Source organism: Vanessa tameamea, chromosome 2 (genome assembly GCF_037043105.1).
Source record: "Vanessa tameamea isolate UH-Manoa-2023 chromosome 2, ilVanTame1 primary haplotype, whole genome shotgun sequence".
In the NCBI taxonomy this organism is placed as follows: domain Eukaryota; kingdom Metazoa; phylum Arthropoda; class Insecta; order Lepidoptera; family Nymphalidae; genus Vanessa; species Vanessa tameamea.
This window is the reverse complement of record NC_087310.1, coordinates 10,776,951-10,792,062: the sequence shown is the minus strand read 5'-3', so window position 1 is coordinate 10,792,062 and position 15,112 is coordinate 10,776,951. Positions and strand designations below refer to the sequence as shown.

Below are 15,112 nucleotides of genomic sequence, written 5' to 3'. Positions count from 1 at the left end.
CAGATACAAAAAGTTTTTTAAATCTTTCTTAGTTAAAAGATGTGAAGAAAAAGATTTAAAAATTACTACAAAAAATATTTTTTTGTTAAAGAACTAGCATGCGCCCGCGACTTCCTCTGATTGAAAGTTGGTTTTATTACGCACTTCCGTTTCTATAAATGACGATAATTTTTTCCATATCATCCGATTTTAATTAAATAAGAATTGACCAATGAAACCGTAGAAAATTTCGTCTATTAGATTCGGGGATTATTGTGTATATAAAGTCAGACAGACAAGAATTAAAAAAAAAAATTGTGTTCTGTTCTCCTTTTTTGTCTGCATTCAACATTCGATAAATTCACTGTACAGACACATGGTTTCTACTACTTGATCCTTGAACAATCATTGAACATTGTTAGCATCCTGGATTGATTCTACCCAAAAGATATTAAGGCCTAAATGTGTTTATCGGACTACAAATCCAGCCGCAGTGGGCACGCGTAGCTCGCATACATTATGAGAACTAGAACGCTCTTCGGGTCTGCTCAAGGAAATGAGCATTATGATACGTACTTTACAATAATTAAGCAATGATGTTGATGTAGCAATTATCTTTTAGACATCGTAACAATACCATTTTTTTTTTCAATTTAATTTAGTTACTACGTGATGATTGAATAAAAAAATTAATTTGAAGTTGGGTATAACAAAACTTGTATCTATACTATATTTAAACAATATTTGTCCCAGTTATGTAGGACTTTAACACTTGCGAGATATTTTCGATTTAAACCCGAATTGGCTCATGACATAATCTCTAATAAAGCACCCAAAACGTCCAAATCTGGTAATTATAGGCAAATTAATGTTGAAGCATCATGAATTGTAATTTTTGTTTGATTGATTGCAAAACAATTGAAGGTAGATTTTATTACAGCTAATGAAAGTCGAATCACTCCTAATAAAAAAGTGTGTTTGTAATTTTACCAAGAAAATCTGTTTCATAGTTATATTCAGAAGTATAGGAAAATAGAAATAAAATTAACGATAAAATATTGGATTAGTTTATTCCTTTGTTTCATTTAATAATTTGTAAAACTTTGACAATAAAATCTCTGTTTAAAGACAAGGCCAGAGTTTACAGCAATAAAAATGTAGAGATATGTGAATGTTCAACGATTACAAATCGGTTCACTGAGCGCTGTGAAACAACCAAAATTATCCGTCTTCTGGATATAATGGGTTGCGTAAAATATTCTCAGGGTACCACTGTTGTCGACAATGTGGTGGTGAAACGAACTGTCATCTGGCAGTCGTACGCGCAGCCCCATACTGGCAACTCCTCATGCGATTTCTTTGCTAATTGAGGCAGGTGTTGAACGGGAAATTAAGTACGTGTGTTCTGTCTGGCGGGAAATGTGTTAGAAATATGCTTTTATTATTCTTCGATACGTCTGATTATCATTGTGTTGTGTTGTGCTTGTGCGTTTGTTGAATGTGGCTTATTGGTTTTATGTCTCAATTTATTCCCTTTAACTAATCCCTTAACTATAATCGCAATTTATTGTATTAAACAGAAAATAAATATTATTGTTCCATAAAATATTAATGTGTATAAAAATAAGTATGCTCGTCGAACATTGAATGTTCATTATATTCATAAAAAATAAATCGAACGTTTTCTTAATTAAGTGTTAAACTCTATAATCAATTTTAGGACACAATCGTAAAATTTTAATCTTTAACGATATCAAATAATGATATCGTAAACTAACGCGATATGCTTATAAGGCCTTTTTCATTATTAATTTCATATGCCATTACAGCAATAAATGCGAAATATTATTTACATTTAGTTGATAAACGATCACGATAGCGAGAAAATTCCGGATTCGAATGTGCGATGAATACGATAGCGCGACCGTTCTCAATTAAAATAATATAAAACAATCTTTAAAAAAAAAAACAAAAAAAAAATTATTCGAATATTCTAACAGTGCCTAAAATAATTCGTTACTTTTCGCAAATTTTAGGTATACAATAAACATTTAAAAATAATGATCATTGTATAAAAACGGTGTTTACATCATCTTCGCATAATATTTGGAGTTACTTCACTTTCTACGGTTTTCTAGAAACTGGAACAAAACATAATTTTTATGAAACATTTATTTTTAAACACAAATCATTGTTATTGTTAAAATGGCTTATATTGGTACTTCAACAGAGTCTTAGGGTATTTTCATACAAGTCCTTGAAGATGAATTTCGATTTTAAATTCAACGTACAATTATCGATAAGAATCGTTGAAAGTAGAGTGCTGAGTCGACGAGCGATGATTTTTCCCTGAAACCCTAATCACTAACGGTTAGTCGGTATAGGCACTAATGTCACAGTTCAATGCTCTGATAACTCGCTGAATATTAATTAAAATTAACTGCAATTATTTTTAACAGCTGTCAGTATGTACAAGCTTTCCTTCTGTTTTATTAATTTAAAACTGTAATTTGTACGTCGCATGTAGTACGGAGTAATTATCGATTGTTTCGCTTCAAATATGACATTAAAAGTAGGTACTTTTTATATTTCATATATATTTTTTTTACAAATATAATTCAATTGTCTCATCTCTATTTTTATGTTATTCATTGCAAATATTTCTAAATAGTTTAAATAAACTGTTTATTTGTTTAAATAAAGCGATAAAAATACTAAAATAAACCACCATTCTTCCCTTCATGTTCGAAGCCACTGGCAATGCAGTGTAATAAGGAAATCACAACAATTGCCTTCAACTGCGACTTCTACAATGAAATTGTTTCGTCTTTATCGTAAAAATAAAATGCAAACAATGTACTTGATATATAATGCTCAAAATAGTAAATACTGTTAACATTTATGAGTGGTCACCGCAAAAGGCCAGTCACCGTATATAGTATTTCGAGCAACATGTCGATCTCGCTACCTTTAACCTATTGCTGCTTGATTCTGTGGGAAAACTGTAGTTTCGTTATGTTGCTAAATATAATTGGTAAAGCGTAAAATACGAACATATAATTGAAGAGAATAACAACATTAAATTTTAATAGGAATTTATTTTGTTGAATAGATATTTTAACTATTGACCAAACACTTGAATATCACTTTGCGTTTACTTGTGCAGAACCTTTTGCTCAGTGAAACGCCAATTACGTGTATGTGATAAATTGTAACTCGTGCAAGACGTAATTGTAGAATTTTTAAACCAAAACATTCTAAGGAAGAGGAGTCTTCAAACACATCTGTACTGTGAACCCTGTACGATGTTCTATAATTTTATAGTAATTTGTCTGCGCAAACCGGACTGCGTAGGAAAGTCGTTGCCTCTAGCCGAGTCTAACTTACAATACTATTCAGTATAGATATAAAAATAAATATTTTACGACTAGATTTTGCTATATTTAGATATTAATGTATTTAATAAACGCGGATAATGTGCTTAACGTGAGTTTTAAAAAAAACCCTCTTTTATTCGCTTATCGTGTCAGCTAAATAAAATTTTACAATCAAGAAAAATCTTTAATAATATTAATCGTGACACTTCAATTACTATTGAATTTCTAAATGTTTCCAACCGTTATAATCTCATGGCTCTTATGGTTATCAACCATGATGATTTTATTCAGTATTTAAATTAAGTCGTAAAGGAGCAATTAATTTATACAGCCGTAAGATAAAATCTGTAAACACGAGAATAGTCACGTAAATAAACGCTTTTATCTTAACATTATTATTATTGCCGTTATTAATTACAATGAATAACATAACCACTAAGGAAGCGATTCAATTTTTCTTACCTGAAGTCCAGAAAAGTATTATTATATTCAATGTTTTTAAAAACCGTTTTATAATCTCGTTATTGTTAATTTAGAATAAAATATTTTAGAATACTAAGCATAATGATTACTAACAAGAATTAATTAATTATTCATTGTCTTACAATATAGAAGTATTAAGTTCGCCATTGCCGATTTTTGCTCGCATTATGACCTAAACCTTATATAGGTACTTTAGACATTGTTATTAATAGCTTGATATGTGAACAAATGCAAACATAAGTAGATACTTAAAGTAATACGAAAATACTGTTCAATCTATAGTATATATTCTGCTCGAATGTTCTAAACTTATATTATTAATAAAGTTGTTTCAGTAAAACGTACAAGTATTGTAATTGTAACTGACTTTATTGGTATTGAGATTTATGCGTGCATGCGGCCGCGGTGTCTGCCCGAGCGAAACGATGTTACTGTCTGCCAGTTACCGGCTTACCGCTACGCGTTACGATTTGACGCCAGCGCTCATTAACGTATTAGAATTAGACCGTCAAACTGCAATGTGCGATGTGCATTTTGATTCCTAAGCGACCATAATCAGACTTGCCATTATCAGTGAGAGGTATATACATAATTTGCAGTTGTTACTTTAAATGGTGGTAGCTTCAACGTAGTACTGCCGTACACTGACAGTAGAGGTTGCTGAATAATCGTCGTTCAGTTATTTTTATCGATCTAAAACAGATTTGGACTATTTAGTCATTTAGACAAAACATTTGTTTTGTTTTAAAATATTTTTTTTAAAACGATTGTAAAAATTATTGTCTCATATTACTATATGAGACAATAATTATTATAATTATCTTATAATACAAAAAGGGTAAAGCCCCGAAAAATGTGCCGTTTATTAATAGTAACTTAAAGTATAAACGAGAAAATAATGTTCAAATATAGGTTTAAGCAATACTTAAATAAAATTTATACGTGTGCTACGTACTAGAGATCTAGCAAGATTACAATACCTGCCTGAGATTACTGTATCGTATTCAAAACCTGTACGTTTCCAGTACATGACTTGAAGCGCAAATATGCAATTCAAATAATATTATAACGTTTGCCAAATACAACAAGCCTACAGAACACATAGTTCAAGGACTTCGTTTGTTATTTCGACCTAATACAATTCGAGCGATTACTCGATTTATGGGTTTCATAATTGTATTAAGGTATTTGAAATTGATTACGTGCCTTGCAAGTGCAAAACTATGGTTACTCTGTCTGAATCAAATACATCAGTCAAAAGCGACGCGTAGTTAAGTGAAACTTAATGTTGCAAGATCAACATTAATGGTTGTTCTCGACGCATCAGCCGTAATTATGGTCTTTATACGCAATTTACATATCACTTTGCCGATAAATTTATGCATAAAGTGATGATTGTCGTAAGGATATTGACTGATATTTGTGCAGTTACGTGTGTAAAAAAATTACGTCACTTTTTTAGAGTTTCATGTATTTCAATAAAGACATAATATTTTTGAATAAATCTCATAAAAACTTTTTTAAAACGTGGGAATTGTAGTCGTACAATGTTACAACACATTTATCTAATACGCAAAAGTCAACAAGGAACGCAAGAGATTTGTTATATATTTGACGCAAATGTTTACGATTTTTGTTTCAACAAACATAACTTTTTGACCTGCAATAAGACTTATATAAAACATGCTTTTAATGGAAGTGCATCCTCAATATAAACATTAATCACGCGGATTGTTATGTAACGCAGGAGTTGATGGGAACAGATTATGATCAGGAAATAGTTAAAGTACAAATGACCTAAGATATCAGATCTGCTGCATCAGTTGCATAAAACGCTCTGGTCGTTGCACAATCGCATCCAATTCACTCTTGTTGCCTGGTAGGCCTCCATTGTCGCGCACGCGCTTTACTGAGAACGTTCCCGCGTAAAGAGGGCAAAAAGCGCGGGAACGCCGTCAAAACAATAATGGTCGACATAACCGCTTCGAATCTTATCTATTGAGTACTAGCATTTACAACATTGCAAATTTTCTCATTATTTGTTTCGAAGTACTTCGTTTGTTTGCCTATGATTGGTGAGATTTTTTTAAAAGTACAGAGTAATTATTAAATATAATTTATTAACGAATTGTAATTAAACCTACGGCTAAATTCATTGCTTCAATAACATAACTATTATAAAACGAAACATGTTAAAGATTATTATTTTATAATAACTTAAATATTAACAGTTTCAATAAGTATTGAAAATGGCTTATGGTTTACGAAACGTAAACCATAACTTTTCGCATGTATACTGTTTCAACATTGCACAAATTACTACTTAAGAATTTGCTACATCATTTAAAATCATAACACGATAAAAAATAAACAAACAAGCCACATTCGCAAACGGCACTTCATTCATTACCAGACTTCTTGACCAGGTTGAATCGAGCAAGAGCTAGCGGGAATTTCATACAACATTTTATGGCATAAAGAAAGATTAATATGGATTTAAGACAAGAAACTACTCAAGTGTTCTATAATTATTGGAAATCGGATAATTAATATATTTTTTGCAACATGGTTAACGGTAATTACGTGTTATATGGGGACAGACCGTCCTCAGATTCAGAGATTGTTTGCGATCACGTTCAAACACGCACGGCTGAAAGAAAAACTAAGAGAAAAACAAATAAAACTACATCTGCTAATGAAAGACATTCACGTAATGTAGCCGAGCTTGACAATGAGACAGATGCCGTTAAATACGAGAAGAAAATAAAGGAGCCGAGACTTTTGCGTTACGTTCCAACTACAGATGTTGAAGAAAACTTTGTCACGGAAAAGTATGAAACATACGATTTGAAACTCGAAGAACCACCAAAAAAGCATACTTTTACAAAGAAGCCTAAAAATCCGGCCGATGGTTCAATAAATTACGCTTATTCGCATTCCAGTAGCAGCTGCAGCTCACCGAATTTACCGACGATATCTGAGCACGGTGAACAGTATGGCACTTATCGGGTCAGATCTCCGCAACTTCCGAATGCTAACGATATACAGGGTTATGATACCAAGCTCGACAAATACTTCGCTAAGCCGCGAGAAGTGAAGACATTTGCAGCTAAGGTAGGATACAACGTAAGTTGCGTAACAATTATACACGTCAGCATAGAATGTTAACACGTTTTCTCAATTTTCTTTAGAGAATACAATTTAATTACATAATGCGACTATGTTTCATCTTACAAGGATATTAATTAAAAAGAAGATTACTTATGAAATGGAGCTAAAATGAGGTTTCTCTTCGTATATGATCTGGTAGATTATATCCTGTTTTAATACTTAAATTAAATTCGGATGTAAACACTACTGTTGGAAATTTAGACTTCCATTACAGGCCGTGGGTATAATCTTATATATCTTCATCTGATATTTTATGAATATTTATTTAGATACATGGGTATTTTAAATTGAATTAAAAATGTATTTTACACGTCCAGTGTCAATGCATGTAGCGTCTCGAGAGACCTTCATTGCTCTCAGGGAACCAGTGTCAGTCCACCATATAAAACCTTCTTTACTTACTTTACAACAATAAATATTTATTAAATAACAATGCAATATGACGAATTACGAAATGATTTTAGAGTTTGTGTTGTTGTCTCGAGAGTGAGACGAACAGGATCAACCTTTACGAACGTGTAGTTATATAATTATATACAATTACTTACATTCATAAAATATTATACAAATCAATACACAAACAAACAACGAAAGGTCACCACAGAGTCGAACGCGGGGAACCTTACTTTTACTGGTGCTTGGCTGGGTTTGAACCCGCAATCATTAGTAGTTGTAAGATGCACGCTTTCTAACCATTGAGCCAACTTGATTCCCTAATAACTAATAATTGAATATAAATCCAAGTATATCATTGAATCTATACTAATATCATAAATGCGAAAGTATCTCTGTCCTTCTGCCCGTTTGCTCTTACACGACAAAACTTGAACTGAAAGGAAGGAAATATACTACTATTTTGGACCTAAAACCTGACGATCAAATCCTAAAACGCGAGTGGATCCACGGGCAACAACATATATATAATACAATATTTTACTCGTGGACAAAATTTCCACTTGACTTACCTAAAATAATCTATGTAATCAATAATCAAAAATATATCTAATAATAAGTAAGCAAGATCTAAAATTAATATTATTCTAGTGCTATTAAATACATACTAGTATCCGATATATTGTGTTGAACTAAATCGATTATGTAAATTAGGTTTAGTTATAACGTTCAAGCTATAATAGAAGGTCCAGCGTAGTTTCCTTTACAAATATTACGTATATAGTATATCGATAAACTAAATTTGCGATTGATTATTATTTAAAATCATAGGATAATTTACCTTGTTAATGATAATGTAGGTTATTAAGAACAAAACTTTTATAAGGTATGAATATATATCCGAAGGAATAGATATTGTGTAGTACGTAGTACGTAGGACTACATTCAGAGTGTTCTTTAGAAAAATAAAAAATCACGTAGACACTATATGAATACGCTTTTCTATATAGGTAAGTATTATGTGAAATTTTAAACTACCGTTAGTACTAGCGCTATCAAAAAAATGGCTCTACAAAACCGTAACCTTTGAATGTTTTACCTGTATGCATCTAGTGACACTATTTATGGATTTTGATAAATTAAATAAGGAATACTCAGCATGGTAGTTACACAGATTATACACACAGATTTTCTGATTGCCTTCATTGTATCAGGACCACAAACAAATCAGAAACTGAATTGAGAACATCCTCCTTTTAAAGTCGGTTAAAAACAATTGTTCAAGTCGTAAGAAAAAATTAAGTAATTAACTAAGAAGGGTAAGGTCTCAGTGATTTTTTAATCGTCGTTGATGAGTTTCAATACCTACCGACCGATTTACATTTACTTAATTGTGACTAAACGCATTAACTGATACACGAAGTACTGAAGATATTACAGCAGATGCCAAAAATACAGCTCGTAATGATCTAGAATAATCAAACAAAATATAATCAAAGTAAAATTATCACATTTATATATATTAGTTAGAATGTTGTTCCTGAATGTAAAACCAAAAAATATTGCCATGAATTAATCTTAAGAAATATTACACTATAATAAAATTATACTTCTATAATTTTCAAATGTTTATTTTATAAAATAAAACGTTTACTTATTAAAAATTAAAAAAAAAAAAACATTTATGAGAATATAATATATGTATATAAAATAAATGTGTAACCCAAAAACACAAACATAAGATCTAAATTATTTAAAGCCTAGCGCATTAAGTCATCAGGTGTTAATCACGCATAAACTTTTATTACTCTCTCTTTGCTATAATTGGATTGTTGACCGCACTATCAACAATATGTCAGACCTTTATTGAATACTTGTGTTCTTTATCAAAATGCTAAAAAAATCAAAAACTCTTAAAACCAGTGTTACGTTGAAACTTGGGAGACTTCGTCAGCTTTCTCTAAGGTCAGGGGCCATCCCGTCGATGTGTCACCTCAACCTTAAATCACGCACCATTATAGTTTTAAAATCCGAATAAATTATTCTGGGTTCCACTAACTTAATAGCTTTGTTGTGACATAACTTTCTTGTCGACCAAACATTTATCGAGAGTTATTCCACAATAAAAAAATATTGGCCGAGTTTATAACATTTAAAATATATTTATCATATCTTTCTTTGTATAATTCGTGCAAATAAATAAAAATATATAATTTTACAATAAATAATGTGTCAATAAAAATATGGGTAAAACAATAAAACACTGAATTAAGTTTTTTTTTAATTTCATTGTCATAAATTAACAAGCAATGATCACATTCCATTCTGAGACCATAACTCTTCATTACATAACACAATTTGATTAAGCCGTTAATGAGATGTTATTAATAAAAACAGTAATTTATACAAATTAGATATTTCACGCTTTTAATGGTAATAGCGTTTTGAAGTTTTTCAACCAATAAAATTCAAGACCATAACATTTTATCACATGAGATTGTAAATAAATATTTACACTCTTAACATAGAAATTGGTTTCTATACATTAAACTAAAAGTTTATTTAACCGTATAAAATGTTTTACTTAAGTCAATAATGCCTAACATAAATATTATTCAAACTACAGCTACTTTCTTTAGGTCGCAAAAGTCTCTTCTCACGATGAATATATGAAAGATTCCTTATACAATCAATTCTATATTTTGACTTTAAATTTAAATAAACATAAGATAAACATTGTTGCAGGGTTCACATCCAGACAGCTTATATCGCGTGGCGAATGACAGTGGCGCCGGTTCAAACCAGTTCGTCCGGGCGTTACGTGTGCTGCGATGGCCGCTCGCACTCTTCACCGTATGCGTCGCGCTTGCAGTATTCGTTTATTTCCTTATGCCAGGTAATAATACAAAACATTAAAAAAATGTTGCATATATAGAATTATTACTTTTCTGTTTTTTTTTTATCAGTATATATTTTTTTAGCCACATATTTCGGATGAGCTTCTCTCAAATCTATGTTTAACCTTACTTTTTATATACATATGTTTTATTTCTTATGTACTCAACATAACAGACACATTTGAAAGCATATACTTAAAATTAAAAAAAAAAAGATTTAGCTTGATTATTTTTTTTTTTATTCTGACTTTTATTTGTGCCAAGAGGGCACAGATTATTTCGCCAATGTCACGTGCGAAAGCTTGATTATATTTAATGACAAAGACGTTTTTAGTATTAGGAATATGTCAAATTAGTAAAAAGTAATGATATTGTCTATGGGAAAATGTCATTGTCTTTGATGTATGTGTAAGGTAAGTTAGTAGTGAAATAAGACTAAATAATAATGAAAATAATACAATTAGATTTTTACCTATTACTATTGCATCAGTAATTGTCCTCATCTTATCTTCAAATGTTATACAATTCTATTGTAAATAAAATAGCTTTCAATACGAAACTTTCACCACTTTTATTAGTGGTTTATTTTTTTGTAGTTTTATATCTATACAATAATTACATTTTGTTACTATTTGTCTTTTAAATTGTTGTTAAAAATTGCTTCGCTGATTAAAAACTGTTGATGTAACATTTTCTATATTATTTACGATTGGATCATGTAATTATAAATACTTACTGGTTCTGTAGTATATATTATAATGAATAGTTTACCAATCTAAATTGAAAGTGTAGTACAATACATGTAGCATTACGTCCCGGTTTCGCGCGGGTAAAATGATGATTTCCGTGAGGATTTTTAATTGTCAAAATTACATTAAAGTTGAAATGTCCAAAAATCATTTCTTAGGTAATGCTTACGTTGTTAAACCTTTGTTCCGAATTTCAGCTTTCTAGACTCAGTAGTAATGTTCATGTATCGTTAGCGTTCGCTTGACCTTATCCTATTTTTTTTAAAAGGATACTTGATACCGAGTCAAAGGTTTCAAATCCGAGAATGGCAGTTCAGTACCGAGTTGAATTTAATGTTCTGGAGGGTCTGGGGCACCAAAGAGTGGAGGCCCTAGAGTAACAGAGACGTGGAGACCCTAATAATTATATTATTAGTTAATTTGAATATTTTAATTTCTGTCAGTAAACTATAATTTATTTACTTGTATCGGGAACTTTTAAAACAATAATTAGTAACTTTATTATTATTTCAATATAATAGATATTTGTTAACTTGGCGGAATCTCTGTAGTGAGAGCCCATCTCATGTGGGGGCCCCAGGGCAGTTGCCCCGGTTGCCCTCCCCTAAATCCGACCCTGACTTTGGCTACATACTATTATCATTCAGTCTTTTGTTTGGAATAAATATTTAACTTTGGCTCTCTTGTGTATTTGAGAAAAACATACAAATATATACGATAAGCACTATTTGAATTCCTCAATGATATCATTAGATATTTTTTTGTTATTGTAGTATGTTCGTACGTAAATATTATCATAAAAGATATATTTAATAGCTGCTATAAAATGTTCGGAAATATTCGTTTAAATATTACGTGTTATTGTTTGAATATGTTTGACGTATGTCGATGTGTGTGTGTCAGACCTTCTGCAATCTTTCCAAGCTTTCAATTAAATTCAAGATAATAATCCGTTTTATCTACTATAACTATTGGTATTTACTACACTATAAAAAGTAATGTTACGTACCTGTGAAAGGTTTTCAATAAAATTTTATTTCTTTATGATATCATACAGATAACACAGAAGACTCATTTATATAAAGTACAAACACTTAAGTTATGTACTCTAATACAGTTATCTAGAATTTCCTTTGCTTTAAAGCATTTGAAATAAGAATGACTTTTACTTTTTTGGAATAACTTCTGGATTCAAATAATGAATTTAATCAGCCAACTGACTGACCTCATTAAGACACGTTAAGAATATAAAAATACATACTTTGCATTTAGTGACATTTTCAGCGGCAAACAGTTTACCGTCAAAAGCAATAAGATAGCCAAAAACGACCGACATAATTATCCTCAATATTATCTTTATCTCCTTGCTTCAACTATACGCGATGTTTTTGTGAGCATTTTAAACCAATTAACCGAAAAATTACCAGCGACATCGTTTATCGGCTAATATAACTGGTAAAATACGATAATTACAGGACCACGTCGCGGGAGGGTCGTAAATAACTTTCTAACCAATTATAGTCTTTCTCATATATATACTTTGTTACCTATGGACAATTTTACCAAGCCTTTGATCTCTTCATAAATATTCAGACACTTTCTCGTTCAGCACGCGAAGGGTTAACAGCCAGTTTTAAAAGCAACAGCAGAGTTATAATCAATAATTTTCGCTTATGGTCCAGACAAGATTGCGTACCTGAAATCCACATATCTCCTTAATATGCTTTGAATTGACAGTTTTTGCAATGGATTGTCGAAAATGAAAGTTGACCTCACGACAGCTATTGTGCATCTTTGCAGAGCGTGCCTACATAATGCATGAATTTTACACAATAAGCCCTCTGACCCTCACTTTCTTTTGCACAAATTTTAACAATAATGTGACAATATATTTATAAAATTACTTAACCTTATGTGTATGGTAGGTAATAAAAGTTTACTTCAAGTGTTCGAATTTAAGTACGCTATTAATAACAAAAATAAAAACATTGAATAAAAATTATCATACGTGAACCAAACGTAGTAAAAAATTGTTAGATCGTTCAAACAGAAGAGATATTGTATCTTTCTTAAATAAATTAAGATACAATTTAGTTTAAATTCAACACTATAAAAAAAGCAAACACAAGATTAACCACATTTAGTGATTTAATCTCATTTGTTAATGTTTTAAGCAGATGCAGCTTAAAAAGACAAAATAGTAAATCCGAGTTCAAAATAAGTTACATTATAACGTTGCTTTTTAAATTAAGCAATTTCATTTAAGTAAAGTAACACCTGTACATGCCCCACGGCTGGGCTTAAGTTACTTCTCCCTTTGAGGAGAAGGTTTGGTGATAATTCTACCTCACCGTTCCAATGGTATATGCATTTAGCAGATTTTTTTTTAATTGGACAAATACGGATTTCTCACGATATATTTTCCGTCACCGCCGAGATAAATTATAAACTCAAATTAAGTACATGGAAATTCAAATTGGTGCCTTCCTGGTTTGAACCCGCAATCATCCGTTTATATGCACGCAATCAAACCACTCGGCCATCAAGGCTAAAAAATTCACTAAAAAGTATTCAAACAAAACAATATCGTAATTAATTGGATCCCAAGTAATAGGTGTTTATTTAACCAATTATTATATAATATACATAATAATTTTAAGTTAGTTAGAAACTGGCCTTATGGTGTTTACCTACCTACATAGCTCGGAGCAATCAACTAATTTTTACTGACGTCAAAATTACTGACGAAGGTATTAGACGAGTGCCCTATATTACACGTTAAAATTGACCTGTGTATATAATATAATACTAATAAATAAATCGGTTTAGCGACAATATTACATACTCTAAGTGAAAAAAAATGTACTGCAAAAATAATTAATCATAATGTTCTTAATACGCTGAGTCAAAATCTAGATGACATCCCATCCAAATTTTCACTTTTAACATAGACAACGAATAGTCCAATACTAAACCGTAAGCTCTAGATACAAAGACATGTAAGCTTAAAATGTCCTCTTACATCATAGACAAGCGTTTACCTGTTAATAATTAAATTCAACTGACAAATTTATAACGTAAAACATAGTAACTATAAATAATTATAAAATATTGCTTAAAATTTTCCTTCGAGTTTATTATATTTATCTTAAAACAATTTGTTTGCAATTAAAATGACAAGCGAGTATTTAATATGTAACACTAGGGTAATTGGTTCACACGTGAAGTGTCCGGCTATAAATCTCCATAGCTCTTATGTATAATATTCGCTTAGTTGTACCCTAATTGTGTAGTAGGTCAAGCGAAATTAGTATTGCTATTATAACGTTTATATATTTAATATGAATAGGTTGAAATTTAATAAGTTCTAGCTTTCGAATGACCTTTAAATAAATATTATTGAAAACCAATATTAATATTTTCAATGAGCGTTCGAAGAAGTTTCTATTAGACGAAGACTGTTGCACATGCACGTCTTTAAAAATCGAATACACTTCGTTCTAAAGCAGTTGTGTAACTGATAAGGATTAATGATGACTAGGTCGAACTCATCTTGCGTAGCTGCGGGGGCGTGCTAGTGACTTCTTTAACCCCGCTTTCACTGTCTCACGTCCTCATGTGCTTCCTGTGTAGTTACGTCAATTCGAATACGATTAAGTTTGTACTTGAAAATGTGACCCCACAGATGTATATTATATCTGTGATAACCCCGAATTTTCGTTTAAGTCAACCGAGTTTTCTTTTAGTTATTAAAATAAATTGTAGCGTCTAAGCATTTTCCGTTGTGATTATAAATTAGTAAATAATTATAATAATTATTTACTAATTTATAAATCAACATTTATGAATAACGAACGCGACCTGCTAATATTATCAAAGCAATATTTTCTAAATAAAAAAATCAGGCGCAATGTCTAAAAATGTTTATAGTGGAAAAATATAGTACTGTGGTTGTTTCCTAAACAAACGCGGAGTCCACCACTTTTCCCTTTTTTCACTCGGTTCACTAAAACTCGAAGATATACATATTTTATCTATGCCTTTAGGTTATCTTATTGCCGAT

The 15,112-nt window shown here is 31.0% G+C and overlaps 2 protein-coding genes across 6 annotated transcripts in view; both read left to right on the top strand.

The window, feature by feature from the left end:
• Positions 1-15,112, top strand: part of Lipt1 (Lipoyltransferase 1) — an 86,156-nt gene that overhangs the window by 63,842 nt on the left and 7,202 nt on the right. The gene's annotated exons all lie outside the window — the stretch shown is intronic.
• LOC113401956 (uncharacterized) overlaps positions 1-15,112 on the top strand; it is a 77,589-nt gene that overhangs the window by 57,187 nt on the left and 5,290 nt on the right. The window contains exons 1-2 of one of the 5 annotated variants that reach the window (XM_026642042.2): positions 6,308-6,953; positions 10,149-10,299. In XM_026642042.2, coding sequence (XP_026497827.2) covers positions 6,405-6,953; positions 10,149-10,299 — 700 coding nt within the window. In that variant the 5' untranslated portion in view covers positions 6,308-6,404. Of the gene's footprint in view, positions 1-6,307; positions 6,966-10,148; positions 10,300-15,112 lie in introns of those variants that run through there. The other 4 variants (XM_026642038.2, XM_026642039.2, XM_026642036.2 and 1 more) reach the window with 4 other exon arrangements.